Source organism: Punica granatum, chromosome 2, assembly GCF_007655135.1.
Source record: "Punica granatum isolate Tunisia-2019 chromosome 2, ASM765513v2, whole genome shotgun sequence".
Taxonomy (NCBI): Eukaryota; Viridiplantae; Streptophyta; class Magnoliopsida; order Myrtales; family Lythraceae; genus Punica; species Punica granatum.
This window is the reverse complement of record NC_045128.1, coordinates 38,110,810-38,129,360: the sequence shown is the minus strand read 5'-3', so window position 1 is coordinate 38,129,360 and position 18,551 is coordinate 38,110,810. Positions and strand designations below refer to the sequence as shown.

Here is an 18,551-nt window from a genome sequence, read left to right as displayed (position 1 = left end):
GTGCTTATGGGCACGAGCTATTTTTAATGCATTTTGAACATCTCTATTACAAGTAAAATATGCTCAAATAGAATGTAGTCTGTCGATTTCATCACATCTTGTGATTTGTAATGGATTAAAATTATAAGATAGATATTTTTGGAAAGAAATACATGAGGTCCACAAACTTACTTATATATATCTTGCGGTGATGTGTGATTTTGGCTTAAAATGTTTTTCATCGAACTTTCTTTTCTAACAAGGGATGGAAAGCGAAATGACGTCAATAACCTTTTGCACGTGGAACCAAATCCAAGCGGATCGAGGCGAGTAATGCCTCGGGCCTTAGAACACCTAAACACCCAATCATGCAAGCGCGCAATAAATTTGGGAATTCAACCATTCAGGAGCACAAATAAATAGGCAGAGCCCTTCACTCGTAGTGAGTTTGTTATAATGAATAGGGCAAAAATTGAATGCTCAGAGTGGGGAATGGTTTCTTCCCTAGGGGAAAAGGAAAGAACACCTCATGGCATCGGGTACGATCCAAAAATTAAATTACGCACGGTTATATACACACGGTCGACCTTCCCAGATTTCGTGTCACATGGCGGGTTTTGTTTCGAGTCATTTTCATGTGCATTCTTCGTTCGGGTTATTATCCCCCGGTCTTGCTGATCCACTTATTTCCCGAAGTGGATCGGTCTAACCACGGGAAAGGGGTCTTTCAGCAACTGATATTTTTATCCTGCCAGACCGGATTTCTTTCGATGCCTACTCTTTTTTTTAAAAAAAAAATTTAACTCGTGTAAGTAATCCAACGGTCCTAGAGATGGGAATACGGGCTAGGCAGAGGAGCCCATAAAATTGGAGGGTGAGGACCCACCTAGGAGTCCACTTCTTCTCACAAGAACCATTGTTAACTGAACTTTCTCACACAAATCCTATATGCTAGATTCTCCCTCCGAACATATATAAATAAATCGAGCCAACCACAGCCGTGAAAACTTTGACAATACGTGGCAGAATCTACAATAATCAACTACTGTGATCAATGGAATAGAAACCGAATATGGAGTGGAACCTCCAATGGAACACCTCGGTCAGTCTCAGGCATCTCGAATGGCATAAAGCAACACGAGTCATGGGGACAAAAGGAAACGATAATGGGCAAGTGGGCTCTTTTTCTCCACACCCAACCAAAAGTTGAAAAATCGAACCAATCCGGCCAAGTCGATGCCCAAATATGAATCAATGAATAGGCTAATGAGGCATGACTCGCTTAAAGAATATGCGTAATTTTCGAAATTCAGAAAATTCAACAAATTTCCATTACTTCTAAGCATGAAAAATTATACAGAGCAGCAAACACTTCCAAGAACAAATCTAACAAACTGTGAAACCAACGAGGTAGGTAGCGGCTTCCTTTGTCACTGCTACCACCAACACTGTAAAACACTGTTCTGTAACAAGCGATCAGGAACGATAATAACCATCAGTAAAACAATTACACTTGTAAGTAACCGAAGATTAACAGCTCCGCCGCTCCGGACCTTCATCATCTTCGGGTTTCTCTAGAACGGAAGGTGAACTGAAAAAATTGACCTCCATCGCTCTAATTCCTACCTGGAACATCGAGCTCTCCCCGGCTCTCCTTAGTCGGGATTCTGCACTAAAAAGAGTATAACATAAAGCTTCATCTAGGACAAGTGAAGGGGACGCTTATGCTCTATTTACAGATCAATAGAGGCATATCCAGGAAAGGAAAAGTTACCAACTTGACTCGGGTCCCAGAAACCTAGTAAAGGGATTCGAGATTCTACTCGGTTAGTTGACCAACTAAAAGCTACGAGCAATTAACCTAAAATCAACCTCGATCCTGCTTATTCAACTATAGTTCATGGGACTTCTCCAAGGCTGCAACTTTGGCCCGATGGGTCGAGATTGAGCTGCCCTTGGCCCGCTCTTCCTGGGGAAGCTCACATGCCTCGCTAATTGATCCTGACTTCAAGTCGCCAGGTGGGATGAAGCATTCTTCTGATAGGCCGGGGATGTTGAAGGCAACCTCCTCGATGGTCCAGCTCTCTTCCATCCTGGTCTTCGTGTGGCTCATAGCCATCTCGCCAAACCGGAAGAGGGTCACAATCGAGCGACCAGAGTGTGCGATCATAACCCCTTCGACAGGTCTGTAGTCATCGAGGAAGGAGTTGATCGTGGTTTCCCAGTAGACAGCATCTCCGCCGCTGGACTGGATACGGGTCAAGTGTGAGTCCTCCATATAGACAAGAAGGCCCGTTTTCTGGCTGAAGTAGCCAAACAGAACATGCCTTATGATCTCTGCAGGCCCCTCACTCCGGGCCGTCAGTGTGTGAGGGTCTGCACAAAGCTTCAAGATGAAGCAGTCCTCTCCATTGAGCTTCTTCTCACCTATGCATTTTGCATCTGCAAATAGACTCGCCGTGGTTCTTGGATCGAGACCCTGAAATCAAATTCGAGCCACGAAATTCAAATGTGTACTAGAAATTATAAGGGCAAATATTCAGCATACAGTTTTTAAATTCAAGATTTAGTGTATTTTCATCAGTTTCATTTTCAGCTTAGTAGGAAACATTAAAAGAGAATGAATCCTCAATGAAACTTCCTTTTCTTCACATATTAATTGGAAAGAATAAGGAAAACTCCATTATCCGGTTCTCTTCTTTGCAACAGATTTATCATAAAAGACTTATGAAATGCAACCAAACAAGTTTGCCCTTAGTAAATAGAAGAGCAGAAAACCAATTTCAAAGTTATCAGGAATTTGAAAATTAGAAAGCATGATAAGACATCAGACGGAATGATAAATAGAAAATAGAACGACTTTCAATAACAGCCCGAATACAGTTAATAGATCAGAAGAGCGTCCAGAAAGAACTCGAACCTGAAGAGCTCGACGGAGTGGTCTAACAGGTCCTTTCGCAGTGTGAGCACCAAGCCACGGTGTGTGCCTCCACACGAGATTCCCATTACACCCAGCATGAACCTTACTTCCCCCAACAGAGAGCTCAACATACCACATGTCAGGATTCATCTGCCACAGGACAAAGCCGCCAGTCTCAGCCGCATTCCTGTTCTTGATCACCTTAGTGGCGGTCTCAAACTCCGAGGTGGTCATCTTCAACTTCCCCAGTGCATAGGCGTTCCTGATGGAGTTCTGGAGCTTCTGCCCACCTGAAGCCGCCGTGTACTGCTGAAGAATGTATTGGGCGGAAGAAGTTTCCTGCAAAACGACCAGACTGGTTTTATTTCTTAAGCCCTCATTAAACATTCTTCTTAGGGAAACAAAGATCTCTCCCGGAAATATTTTCGTTTTGCCCCCCTGCCAAATCAAGTAAACACGCTCATTGCTTGTTCATATTCATCCGAATACAGTTGACCAGTCAATAAGCTGCCCACCAACTTTCATTTTCTAAACAGAATCTCCAACTGGTATGTAATTCAACGCTTGCAAGCTTAACATAGAAGCAAAAGTTCAAATGTTGAATTGACGAGAACAAACTAAAAGTGCGAAAAAGAAAATGACAATTTTAATATAATTTCATAGACACCGATAAAACAAGCTGGGACCATTAGCTGTTGCTAATGGTCTGTATCAAGGCATCTTCGTCTTAGTTGGAATGGCTCCAAACTGCTAGTAGCCCACAATCGACATGAATGAATGAGTTGGTGCGAAATATTGCAAGTTAGTGAAGTTATCAATGCATGCCTATCTACACTGGACCACCTTGTGACCTCGCGAAGAGATCAGCAGCTCCATAATTCCTAACCAAACCAAGATTCTCTTTCTGCTGAACACAAAACACGAACAATTTTCCGAGAACACGAGCTCGAAATGATTACTCGGGTGCATAAACTTGCAGAAAGCATCTGATACCCACTGGAGAATATGCGGAAGAAGAGCGAGGTAACATCAATGAAGTCGAACAGTCAACAGGGAGCAGTAGCAGTAGTAGTAGTTCATGGGCTGACGAATTCTAAATTTGCTTCAGAGCAAACAACGGAGATGACTAACAGGTAGAGTAGCAGTCAACCGAGCTTATAGCAACATTAATTACAGAAAAATCCAAAGGAAATTTTGGGGGGGAGAGAGAGAGAGGAGAGACTGACAATGGGAGTGTCCTTGATGCTCAGGTGGGGCAGCGGATCCAGTGAGCTGACATGAACGGGAGAGAGCGGGGCGCCCATCACGCCGAGCAGCACCCTCAGATCAGCCTTCGAGCAGCCAACGCCGCCGCCTCCTCCTCCGCCCCCGCTGCCACTGCTGCTGTAGAGCTGGCCCCTGACCCAGCTCCCGAGGCTAGACCCGCTCCCCCTGCGCCTCCTCAGATCCTGCCCCCCCTGTTCGTCCGGATCCGGGCCCTCCATCACCGGCCTGAGGCTCCCGGACCTCCAAATGAGGGGCTCAGGGTCCGCCGCGCTCCTTTCGAGCTTCTTCCTCCGCGACCAGGCGCCCCGTCCTGGGCTGGCATTGCGGGAGCGGGCAGGGGAGAGGGTACGGACTACCTCCTCCTTGAGGGCCGAGAAGAAGCCCTGCTTTTTCTCCATTTTCTCCTTCTACCCAAAAAGCAAATGGGAAGCAACAAGAAGTAAAGACTACACAGAGGGAGAGAATGAGAGAGATCAATAATGGGCTTCGTTCAGTTTAGTGCAGAGAATCAGAGAGAGGGTGGAAGAGAGAACAGAGAGAAGCTGGAATGAGATCAGCTCTCTTCATAGAGTGGGGTGGCGCAGGGAAGAAGAAGAAGAAGAGGGGTTCGGGTTTTGAAGACTGTGACTGTGAGGGGAGGGAGAGTGCTTTTCTGCTTCACTGCTTTGTTAGGCGTGATTTTGGTTGCAGAGAAAATGTGTGTTTGTGTGTGAGAGAGAGAGAGAGAGAGAGTGAGTGAGAGAGTGAGAGAAGCAGAAATTATGGAAAGCAATTGGTGGCGGAAGAGAGAGAGAGGTGGGGGAAGGAGGGAAGCATATATAAATTTATTATTTACAATGTCTGTAATTCAATAAATAAACTCTCAAAAAATTAAAATTAAAAAGCTATTTAGCAAAATACTACAAATTTGCACAAAAGCAATAAATTATAAAAATGGATAAACAAGGAAGAAAAAGCAACATGCATTAAACAGATTGTAGCCGATAGTCAATAATGGGATTTTTTTTTTCTCTCGAAAGTATTAATTAAATTTTATTTATTTATTTTTCTTATGGATTGGACTATGACTTATTTTCTATATCAAGTCAAGTCACAAGATGTCTCCGGCATGAAGAAATATTTCCCAAGATATATTCAAATTTCCTCAATCCAAGTGGGACAATCTGTCCATTGACTTGTAAAAGAACCACGAACCACTTATTTCCACAAATAATTCTTTCTTGTATATAAAAACTAACGGAGGCTTAGTGTAATTATCGGGGTTTTACGTGACAACTTTTGAAGGAATTAAAAGTTTTTGTAGGAAAAATAATATTGTTTTCGATTATTCATTTATAAGGCGCAAGCAGTATATATTTGTTTGAACATAAATGGTTCCGCCACGTCCTTCCTTGTCAGGATCGTCACGTCAATTGTGCTTGCTTTCGTCGGGCCTAGTAGGAATTGACCTGGGGTGGATGCAATCGAGATCCAACTAAATGTAGTCCCCTTGTCAGCATCATATGGTGGATCGGAGGAATAATCAGGAGCAATATATTCATTGTACGATCAAAGTTGTTGGAGTTGTATTCGGAGCGGAGGTGGGGGAGGGAATAAAATAATGTTACGACCCGAAGGACGCGCATAGAAAAGGGGAAGAAGTTTAGAGGGACTCGTCTGAAAATTTGGAGGAAGTTCAGGAGATCTTTTTAAATGAGAGCATCCTCGTGGAGCGGCAGGTGGAGGAATCTATAAACAAGGGACTGCCCCAGAAAGTCCGGGGAGGAAAAAGAGTGCATGGAGACTGGTGAAGAAGAGCTGGAAACGAGTAGTCAATGGAACTGGGAGAGCAGTCAAAGCAATATAATTAATTCTAACCACAATAATAATAACGATAATAATAATAATAATAATAATAGTCTATCCCGAGTCCTATGATTATGATCATTTTGGTACTGGTGGCCCCTTCCGTTTTGTGCCTAAGATCGATTATCGACTCCGATGCTTTTTTTAGAAATTGAGATTACTTGGATTTAATGGTTAGAGATCCCTCCTCGGTTTTCACCGATAATCCTAACAATCGGCGGAAGGCTTGATTGAGGCATTGGTTGATTATATTCTTTGCACCTGTTTTTCTGGTGATCTTCATTTTTCCTGTTATAGTTTTACCTTGGAGGATCCATCCAATGTCTTCTTTCTATAATTCTGTTGAACATCCTGGTTATTGGATAAGATGTTGTCATGCCCTAGGCCAAGCGACAACTTGAACGGAAAAAGCGTTGGCCAAAAGCCATATGCGAATCGACATTTTTAGTGCATAACACCTGCATTTGTAATTTTGTTTGCTTGTCTTGCACAATCAAATCGATGATAGTTGTGAAAGCTATATATATCTATATACATATATATATATATATTGCATACAAAACAGTAATATGCACAGTCCGAAGGAAGGACCTTCCACCACGGAAAGTGCTCAAAGGGATAAACAGATAGAGCCGTGGGAGAGAGTGAATGAAAATGGCCCCAATCCCCCCCCGTCTTATCATGACGGAATATGAGAGATATTGTTCCCTTGCCCTTTTGAGTGTGTGTGTGTATATATATATATATGTAATGGCTCGAGGATTTGGAGTAGATAATTTTGTTGAGAGAGCGAATAGGAAGATAATTATTATTTTTAATTTGGAAATGTGAATATAAGAGATTTCATTGAAAATGGAACAATGACATAAAAAATTTCTTATAGTATGAGATGGCAACCGTTTCTCTCAGCCCCTCCCTCCGTTCCTGTATATAACTTGTATGTATTCATTTGCTTGTTGGCCAGAAGACATGTTTGTTTGTTTAAGTAAAAACAATATGCCTTCTCATTAAAAAATTGAGGAAGAAGAAGACAGTACAGAAAAAGTAGAACAACAACATGACAATCAAACCGTAGGGGACGCCGAAAAGTTGATTGAACACCCAAAAAAAAAAAAGATGTCCATTTCGTCTGAGGAAACTTCAACTATACTTTGTTGTTCACAAGTGGATTGAAAATTGGATCCAACTCATAGGGATAAGTTTTAGCTTCAATTTTCACACTTGCCTTTGATGGAAAAAAAAATGTTTACAATACGATAAACTCAAAGAATCCTACTCGTTTTCCATAAGTTTACTCTCATTATTAGTTTCCTCGAAATTTGAAGAAGATTTCACGTATGTTTTGATAAAGGATAGGATGTGTAACAATATAAAATGATTGAAAAAATATCCAAATATATATGAATCGAATGTGGACCGGGATCCAAAGCAGGAACATATATATACAGTCGACGTGGTGGACTATGGTATACTACCATCCTTCATAAATTATTACTGAATTATTTTAGTCGTGTAAATTTAATGATGACTTAATAACTTAATATATAAATCAAAACAATATGTATATATTTACTTATCCAAATATATATATATAGGTGGATATCACTATATTTTTGGGTGATTTGCTTTTATATTTTAGTGTGATCTATGCGTATCTTATATATCAATCTTTTATAAAGTTGGTGTAATTTTAAGTATCAATCTAACCTACCACATTAGATACATGAGAGGACAACCATACCCACATGTATTAAGTCTCAGAAGCTCATGTGGTTTTACTTTTCGATTGGCTTCTAGGCTCGAGAACAGGTCTACGCCTCCGATTAATTAGATTTTAATATTTTTCTTAATTATTTTATCTTATTGAAGTTATAGACTTGATTCCAAATGTAATTAAGCGCTATTAATCTCAATCTAATCATCGCGTTTTTTTTATTAATTGTTTTCATTTTGTCTAGTTCCAAAACATTCTCATTAATTGTGTATGATTGATCCATCTTTGTGGTGCATGTCATCATTTTTAGTTTAAACAATATATATATATATATATTTATTTATATGTATATGTATATGTATATGTAATGTCATCTGTTCAACTTTCAGATAAATTTTAATTTTATCAGGATAGTATTTTTATTGCAAATGGAGGTATGCACATCACCGAAATCATCTCTACCACATCTCATTCCGACTTCATTTGGAAATGCAGTAGTGGTTGAATAAATGTTTTTAAACTAAATTTTAAGTAATATTAATAAGTGTTTGCTGAATTATTTCAAAATTATGATTTAATTGATTTTTACAATTGAAAACGTGATTTGATCCATCATATCTATTAATTTTGATTTTTAACAATTGCAAAATATAACATTTCAAACACTTTAATTTATCCAGGAATCAACACTTATTTTTTAACAATTATACATCAATATTTTTACATCAGTATCAAAGCTCTCAAATCAATAAGGAATTTCCAGCGTTAAATATAAATATCTTACGTGTCTTACATTGATCTAACATCTCATCTAGAGTGTCTCCCAGGCTAGACACCACAGATATTTTGAGGTGCCCACTTCAATTTAGGCTCCTGTGCAAGATTTATATTGAGTCATGTCGCATTTTCAAGATCTTTCGGAGTTTCGTTATCTTCCCATTGGTCCCATCACAAATTCAATTCAATATCTTCTCTCCCAATTATATTAGGATTCCACATCATATGATATTATATTGAAAGAGGCCATATATATGTTAATTATTCAAAAGTATGATCTGAATATCACGATTTGAATCGAGAGAGGCATCGTTTCTGTACATTCTTTTACTACCATGGAAATGAACCGGAAGCCTCCCTTTCGTCACACACAAGGGTTTACAGATCAGATCTAGGTAAGTGATGCTCGATCATTCATCAAACGGTGCAGTACTAATACGAACCCAGTTAAATCTCGATCTGCGGGGCCGTAAGACACTCGACGGGACCATAAATGAGATTTAAAATGAATGATGCAACTATATGGGTCAATGAGTCCCATTAGTGGGCCACGAGGATGGACAGCTGATCTATATAATGTTTTGCTTTAGTGATTGTTTAGTAAAGGCAGGCAACAGTGTACACATAGAGAATTTAGGGTTCCTTACAGACAAAGGCATTCCTTCATCATAAAGCCTTTCCCCTCTCTTCTCTTTCCATCGATTAATTAGTTTCCTCCTAATTAATAAAATCACAATTATTACGGTGCGTTTGGATTTAGAGTTAAAATAATTTTGATTTTTATTATGAAAAAGAACAAATGAGTTGGGATTATAAATTTGACTTGAGAAATGTATTTTTTTGTTGTGTAGTGTGTTGAGTTAAAGTTAAAGTTAAAGTTAAAATTTTTTACTTGAAAAATGTGTATTTTTATTGTGTAGTGTGTTAAGTTAAAGTTAAAGTTAAAATCAAAGTGATTTTAACTCCCAAAACAAACAGACCATTAATGCTCCATTTGTTTTCAGGATCTGATTTTAAGATTTTAACTCTATTCACTACACAAAAAAAATTAACTTTTCACTATACAACTCCATTATACTCAATTCAATTTTTAATATTAAATTCTCTTAACTATTCATTATTTTTTCACATTTTTTATCATAATTCAACAGTACAATCATTACAATCCAATTAAAATCAAAATCAAACTCTCAAACCAAACGCAACCTTAATATCTTATTTTAGAATATGTTCATGCGTGTACTAAATAGATATTTAATTTTATGTTACATCGATCTCATGCTGAAGGCTGAAGCATTACGTCTCTGATGAAATTAATTTAAGCAAAATTGATAGATACCTGACATAATGCCGTCTGAAATATTCATTCCAATCAGCTAGGTTCCACGTATAGTTAGGTATTTATTAATTATCATCGTTCGATAAAGATCTTAGTTTAGTTTTTGCTCTCTCTCTTTCGCTATATCGCTTTCCTTCGATGGAGATATACAACTACATTATATTATATGTCCTCATAGATTTGTCATGGCCATGTATCACAAAAACGAAGGTCGTTAATCGAAGAATCCATAGTTCAAAACTACTTTTCGTTAACCTCGTCATGTTTATCCTAGCTCCTTATCAATTTATTCCCTTCGGCACAAATTCTCGAGTTGTCCCTCGTCAAAATCACCAAGGAATGGTGTTTAACACGGTGCTTATGTAGACATATAACGAGTTGGAGTGCGGTTAAACTCTATTAACAAAGAAATTAGTCCCCTTTAATTTTCCCTTTTTTAGTAAGATCAAGCGGTGTTTTTAGTCTTTTTTTTTGAAACTGATTCTTACTCGAGTATCGGTTTGTCCAACCCTAAAATTTTTTCAATCGATTTTGAATCCCTATACGGTAGAGAAAATTTATTTGCTATAGCAGAATCATCTGTTCCTCGTGCATGGCTGGTTCTTCTCATCTTCTGACTTCCTCTTTACGACTTCAAGAACCAGGGCACGTGCACTTCCACGTCTATTGTTTTTTCTTCAGTGTATTGATTTACACACATTGGAGAGAGATGGGAACAATCATGCTAAAAAAGCTATCGGGTCCTTCATCTTCTATGTTCACTGTACACCTTTTTCCCCATCGAAGAAGAAGTTGCCTTTCGCAAAGGGATAAAATTGACGACGATGGCTAAGCCCCACTTTTGCCACTACGGGGTCGTCTTTCCCTGCACAAAAAGCACCGTCTAAATATTATTTTGGAACAATGTTTACTCAGTGGACCGCTCGAGATCCACGTTCGATGTTACGATGGAACATTTAATCCAACATGCAGTTTAACTAGAGAGTACGTGAATTGATTCAAGTGAGTCGGTACTTATTTCTCTTATATATGATATCGAGTTTAAGTATTGTGAATAAAGAAAATTCATGTTTGAAGAATTTTGCTCCATAGTAGACCGATTCGGCTCGATCCTGATAAGTTAAGGCCCATTAAGTTTTCAAATGTATGGTGTTAGCAAGGTGCACGTCGAGAAAAGGAAGGGAAAAAAAAAAGGAAAACTATATTGAAGTATTGGAAGATATCCATATGATATTGCAGAAATTAAATTTAATAACAAAAAGGGAGGGGGGATTTGTAATTAGAAACAAAGTGGATGGTTCGTTGGAGCCTTTTTCCAAGATTTCATACAGGAAGCTGATTTCCTCATAAGGGAAAGTGCTCCCACTAAGATCCCAATCCCATATATTCATATGATCTTCACTTTCATGTGAAATTGTCCCCTAAAGTTATATTCCTTACAATATGCCTAATCATATGTCGAAGTGTGATTCCGGCCGGTTATGAGCCTATGGAGTTTCTATGCAGTCGGGCTATATAAGGTTGCATGATATATATACGGGTCATGAAAATCGGGCTATATAAGGTTGCATGATATATATATAAGGTTGGAACTTATTGTATGTGCTTGTTTGGTTTGTGAAAATAATTTTAGAATTATGATTTTGATTTTAACTCTGTCCACTACACAACAAAAATACGCGTTTCCCAAGTCAAATTTATAATACAATCTCATTTGTCATTTTCCACGATCAAAATCAAAATCAAAATCAAAATTACTTTAACTATGAAACCAAACGCACCCGTAATATCTATAAATGAGAATTCGGATATTCATATGCATTCCGAACTCAAGAATTACATTCTAATCGTGCCCTCGAACGGCCACGACAAGAAATTCCAACCACTATCATATTTGGCAATTAAACCTTAGGATCTAACTCAATAATCCAGCACACGCCCGAATTGTTGGGCCTTCTAGGCTTCGATTGTGGTCCAAACAACGTGGACCTACTCCTCATGGTCATAAATTATTGAAGAGTCTACTGATGGGCACGGTCCGCGTGGGGGCAGAACTATCCGTACCTCATGGACCGGACTACTCCCACCCCGACCGACTAGAGTCACTAGACCCGATTCATTCAGTTTCAAATAAAACGTGAGACGGGGAACGGTTTCATTTTCTTTGAGGTCAACCCTTACGCAAGCACCGTGTCAGCAAAAGACTTCGTTATCCATTGTGACTCAGGGCCTGATGGGCCTCAAATTTGATTCATCGCAGTTTGGCATGGATGATGGACTTGAAGATTGATAGCCTCGAAAGTTGTGGGCCTTGGGCATCAGCTATTAAAGTTATGGGCCTTGGGCCCCGCAATTAACCGGACCTTTTGAAATTGAGTTGGGCTCGGCGAACGATGCTTTTCGCTAGCAGCTGACTTCTGTATATATCCGAAGTCCGTGAACGTGGAGTCTCCGAACGGACTGGGAAACCCATGCACCGATCGGCATCGGCTCGGTGCCCGATCTGATAATGCAAGTAACAGATACTTGCTAATCGAGGTCAAAAGCCGTGGATGGAAATCGAGCAGTAAATGGGGGGAGGAGATAATATGGTAATTAATCACGGAAAAAAATAAAAGAAAAAGAAATGGATAGAACAACAAATAAATGACGAAAAGTTTTTAATACTTGGTTACATCGGGAGGAGCACATTCGCTATAGAAGATCCCCATCCAACGGTCTCCGATCCTTCCGAATAAAAGCTTCCGGCATAAATAGAAAAGCATTGGTTGTGTGGGACAAGGAGGGACGGAAGCTACCGGCAGTCTTCGGTGGCACGCCTCATCGTCGTCCCAAATTACATACGAACAGACAAAGCACCTGCACCGTTCACGTGAGGTGGGCCCCGTTCCCAGCTCAACTCCGTCCCCTCCTGTCCTCTCTCTCTCTCTCTCTCTCTCTCTCTCTCTCTCTCTCTCACCGACTCCTCGATTAATCTAAATCCCCCACCTAACGAAATTCACTTTTTTTTTTAAAAAAAAGGAAACATAATACGAACAAAAATTACATTTTCTCACATGAAATCAGGTCAGCACATGTGGTTTTGGTTATGATAAAATCATGCATTTTTCTACAAAATTAGGGATGTATATGATATTGGGTATATCTGGAATCGATTGAACATACCAGTTAGGATAGAGTTCGGATAATTCCAATTGAAAATGGGATAAAATTTGGATAGTAATTTAAAGAACCGATGAAAATAGGTTCCGGTTCTAACATACAGAGTACCCTCGAAACCAGTACTCAGAATCTGTATTTTTTCTATAAATTATTTTATATCTATGAAGAGTTTATTTACTTAGTCTACTAAGAAAGGTTATATTATTCTTTTTTTTACTAAATAGCTACATAATCTTTTAATTGCGTGTTTACTTTCTCTATTATATTATCCTAACAAGAGCTACACAATCCCTTAGTTATATGGATGGATATGATCCAATTAATTTATGTCGATATTTATTTGTTTGGCGTGATTGATATCTTTCCGATTTTAGTTATTTCATTTATTGTACTTGAAGAGAAAAAAAATTACAGATTTCAACATGGTACTCGAAACCTATAGTATAATTCATATTTCGGATATGCTTCATTTTCAGGTTCCAACGAGGTAGGGTTCGGTTTTAAAATTTTAAAACATGTCTCATACAGGATAAAGTCTGAATATCGTGAATAAAACATGATTAAGAGGGGGTTGTCTCAAAATCTAATGTAATAATACTTCTGTCACGGGGCTTGCGTCTTGATTAGCTGGAGTGTATTACGCATATATAGCACGATGCTCATGGCCAGGCATTACCTATAGATTTTCGTAATCCGGTAATTGTACGAGACCGAACTATCCGACTGTCACCAAGTATAGATTACGGGGGAATTTTTATCGAGCCGCTGCTCCGCAGACTACATCATCATACTGTAAAATATTTGTGAAAAAGAAAAAGGAGCGAAGAGAAGCTTTCGACGTGGAAAGGGCAGTCCACGGATTCAGTATGGAACGATCCAGAAAGAAGCCCAAGCATTTATTATAAATCAACACATACCTCCCTCCTGACATAATAAATTAGTGCATTAATTTTGACCACATATTTTAATCGTTTATAAAATGATTAGTAACATCTATTCTTTCAAAGATTAATCACACATCACTCCCCTTCTATTGACGTGGCACAATGTTCCCTTTGCCACCTAAATTTCATATAACGGAACTACACAAATTAACAAGTTACCTGATTTCTTTACTGAAGTGAAATCTGACTCGATTTAAGAAAAAATAGTAAAAATCAACGAAATGATGGATAGTGTGTGACTAATTTTAAAAGGAGGGGTGCCACTTATCATTTTACAAACTATATGAGGTGTCAACGAAATTTGCCTTAAATTAATTATCTCACCTATATAAGGGACATAAAATTGAGTGACGCACGTTCTTACTTTATCTTCAAAATTTTAAATTAAACTTTTATTAATATAACTATTTATGTCTCTTCATTTAAAACCCAATACCTATTGAAATTTTATCTTTATTTTCTATTTTCTTATTCTTAAATGTCCTTAACTTAATAACTAAAATCATTGAGGACAACGATGAGTGTCCTCTGATTATATCTATTTCATGGGTAGATTTTTACTACGAGTTACTTTTATTATCTTTTTAAATTTTCACTATAATAAAAGAGGATGTAGCGCAGTGACGCATGCCTTGGTTCGATGTCCAAAAAATTCATGTACAATATTCATCGAGGAACTACTCGTGTCCCCTTTATTAAGATATATTATGATTTTTTATTTCGATATGCTAGCTCATAGATTTCTCTTATAATCAAAATCAAACTCTCATTATAAGTATATAAATTTTGCCCATTAAAAAGTTTAATTTATGTTGAGTCATATTATATAATTTTTCTTCCTTTTTTTTTCCTACTTAATTCCCATTGATTCCACGGTATTTAATTCTTCACACCCACCCTTAAATCTTCCTGCAACTCCGACAATACTCAAACCGCTTATTCACTGTACTTTCTTTTCATCTCCTCCTTCTGAGAGAAACCTAAGCCAAAGAGAGACTGATCGATTGAAACCATCCGAAGATGAACAAGCTGCTGTTTGCGATCCTCATGTGCTCCTTCCTTCTCAGCTCCACTTTCATGGAGCCTGTCATGGCCAGCTCAGGCAAGTCCCCCAACCTCTTTCATGAGTCTTTCGTAGCTTATATACGTACTTCGACATTAATCCTTATGTTTTCGGAACGTTAAAAAAAGTCGATCAAGCTGAGAAGGTTGCCTTTATCCACGCTACCTATAAGTATATATCTTATCATTTTAAGGCCGTATGTATTGCACATATGTACGTGACTTGGACTAACAATTTCATTCGTTTTTTACTCACGAGGCCGACTATGACGTACACGCTCAGTTATAAAAGATAACGCATCGCATATAAAGTGAATTTCAACTGTGTGTGCATATGGTAATCAAACGGATGTGTGTATAGTGTATTGTACGAAGAAGTGCAACGAGAGATGCGGGAAGGCGGGAGTGAAGGACCGGTGCCTGAAATACTGCAACATCTGCTGCGCCGAGTGCAAGTGCGTCCCCTCTGGCACCTACGGCAACAAGCACCAGTGCCCTTGCTACCGCGACAAGAAGAACTCCAAGGGCAAGCCCAAATGCCCTTAATTAAACCCACATACAGCTCGCCCACCCGTGCAGATCAAGCTTCCCGAACCGTGGCATCCTCGGATTTACAGAGTCTTAGTAGTTATGGCTCTAAAAGAAAAAGAAAAAAAAACATATATATAGAAGAAGAAGATTAGAGTGAGGATACTAGAATGTACTACCGTTAATAAATTACTTCAAGGATTTTTGCTGGTCCTTGAACTGAATTATGTGGGCTTTATGGCTTTGATGTGTCGTATATTAGGATTATTAGAGATGGTGGTGTCATGTTTGTGCTACATCGATCGGTCATTGAAAAGAATTTTAAATAAATGGATTATTCCTGTTTATCCGTCAATTTTAAATTAATTTCCTATTTGTCTTCCAGTTCAATTTAAATGCGGAATTGTTAAAAAAAAAACAGAGAAAATTGTGAAAATGAATTAGGAAAATACAGTACACTCGTGAACTTGGCCCATAGAGACGTTGTTCAGTAACCATGCATGCGCTTTGATTAAGGTTGTCGTAACTGGCTTATCTTTTTTTTTTTTTTTGGGGGGGGGGGGTTTTGTTTACATAAATTGCTTATCCTTAGATCTTGAGTGGAACACTTATTTTGGTACATTCCAATTCTTAATCCAAACTTGATTGATTGGGATCTGGATGTGAAAAAGATGATTTATCTCGGTGAAGTGAAGAGGTAAACCCGATATGATACATGATGGTATGTATTTTCATAACCTTTTAATTAGGGGTGACAGCTCCGGATGAGGCTGCATTTTCGCATTCAATTTATTTTGTATATCGATCATTCTATTGTCGCCTAATCCGTTGGACTAATTTTTTCGGTGGGTATGCACTGTACTGATTTTATATCAATGGCCGTGCCACTGCCATGTTATTTGTTATTCTGAACTTTCCTTAACGTCATTATATGATAGCAGATACATAATATCTGCTAGATTTTCAAATTTTAAATAAAGTATTTTTATGAAAATGAGAGGAAATCTAGCACGTATTTGTTTGGGGTTAATTATACTGGAGTTACAAGAAGTTTGTAATATATAACAATATGGTACAAAATATTGTATTAGTAACGAGTTGATACAAAACGTTGCAATCTGGTTTCAATCAGGCGTATTTTATCAATTGCCCATGACATCATTAACATTTTACTAATGTGGCGTGTCTTGTGTGTCGCCTTTATCATGTGGATCTAATCATAATTCGCTACGTCAATAATGGAGATGTGAAATCTAAATAAATTCAAATTAAATACAAAAAAATAAAAATGCATAAAAAATATTTAAAATATCAAAAAAGAGCTTAATCATGCTCTTCTAGCTCCCAAGCCCACGAGCTTAAAATATACAGGAGTCGGGGCGGTGGATCTGATCTCGTGCCGAAGCCGATATGATGGTGGCAGACAGAATGGCTGCAGCGCCGCTGCCCTCTCTTTTCCTTCCTCGATCTTCCTTTTTCGATCCCCACTAGCTATAGGCACGGAGAGTGGGAGTAGAAAGAGAGATGATTTCTTTGAAATTTGAATTTTGAGCCTTTTCTTTTCACATTAGATAATTTTTCGGCATTTTTATTTTTTATTTTTAGCTTTTCAGATTTATATTTCCATTAATGATGTGCCAAGCTATAATAGGTTTACATGACAACAGCAACACACAGGACGTGCCGCGTCAGGAAAATGCTAACGGCATCAGAGCACAATTGATGTAATGCACTCGATTGAAATCAAATTGATGTGTTTTGTATCAAATCATTATGAAAAAAAACATTTTAAATGACATTATTAAACACTGCAGACTTTTTATACCTCCGGTATAATTAACCCAATATGTTGGTATATTTTGAAAATGTATATTTATATTCTGTGTTATGTATAATGCAAATCTACATGAGAATGATGACATATAACTAAGGACCGGTTGAGACCGCTGATGACCACTGCCCGAAGGTCGTAAATTAAATGAGAACATGACAATAAGTGGATACAGGTCAACTGAAATCCGGGTTAAAGAATCAGAAAGTCAACCGAGCGACTACATGAATTTCCGTGCATAGGTTGGTAAGAAAACTTATGGAGCATTCAATTGGTTGTTGGGTGGAACTTGTCAAGAGTTATCACTATGGAGCCATGCGTGCAGCAATGAGGTGGTAGCTCGATTATAATGCATTGGTATTTCAAGTTTCGTGTTATGTGTGAATCAAATGAGCTGGTAGCTCGATTGTTAACGCGTTAGTATTCTAAATTTCAGATAAAATATTCAAAATTTTTTTGGGGTCCTGGCAGCAAATAAGAAAGGAAGGTCCCCGACCCTTATTTCTTATTATACTTAAAAGCGGTAGTAGTACTATGATTATAGATATGCATCCCTCTAATTCGGAAATTTTATACTCCCGTTGCCCCTTAAGGACTCCAATTCCATAACCCAAATCCTGCATTCATCTCTGATTATGAAATTGTCATATCATCATATTATGGTGCTGTAAGAATTTCACCATTATGATATATCATACCGTGATGGAAGTTGTACATGACATGTGATAGTTGACAACTAACTAGTAATCTTTAAATATTCGAAAAAATCATTAATGTAATAATGACTTTTTTATCATAACAAGAAAGAAGAATGAATATTCTACCATAAAAACAAAAAAAAAATGAACAAATATATATAATAATAATAATAAAAATAACTAATGGAAGCCATTATAATTATATTTTATTTTATTTACAAAATAAGTATAAATTGTTCTCTTCAAAGTGATTTTAGATCATGCACGATTGGGGCAACTCAAGTTCCTCAAACTTGCCCAAAGCCCAAATGGGATGCTTGGGCTCGTGAGCTCAGGGATCCTTATTTATTTATTTACATAATATTATGCTCTGGGCTTGTTCGACCCAATCGCCACCACATGTATGGGCACGTCTCAAGTAGAAGCTACGATCCTCGATCGAGCACGTACATACGTGTTTCTCCTCATCTTCGCAATTTGTATATA

At 38.1% G+C, this 18,551-nt stretch overlaps 2 protein-coding genes across 2 annotated transcripts; one reads left to right on the top strand and one right to left on the bottom strand.

The window, feature by feature from the left end:
• Window positions 1–1,275: 1,275 nt before the first annotated feature.
• Window positions 1,276–4,958, bottom strand: LOC116196824. The gene is made up of 3 exons (XM_031526728.1): window positions 4,126–4,958; window positions 2,900–3,238; window positions 1,276–2,458 (listed from the first exon to the last, which is right to left on the bottom strand). Exons 1-3 carry the CDS (start codon window positions 4,561–4,563, stop codon window positions 1,871–1,873), a joined length of 1,365 nt encoding a protein of 454 aa, XP_031382588.1. The 5' UTR covers window positions 4,564–4,958; the 3' UTR covers window positions 1,276–1,870.
• Window positions 4,959–14,825: 9,867 nt separating this feature from the next.
• Window positions 14,826–15,891, top strand: LOC116194728 (peamaclein-like). Its single transcript, XM_031523614.1, has 2 exons — window positions 14,826–15,048; window positions 15,370–15,891. Exons 1-2 carry the CDS (start codon window positions 14,967–14,969, stop codon window positions 15,552–15,554), a joined length of 267 nt encoding a protein of 88 aa, XP_031379474.1. The 5' UTR covers window positions 14,826–14,966; the 3' UTR covers window positions 15,555–15,891.
• Window positions 15,892–18,551: the final 2,660 nt, after the last annotated feature.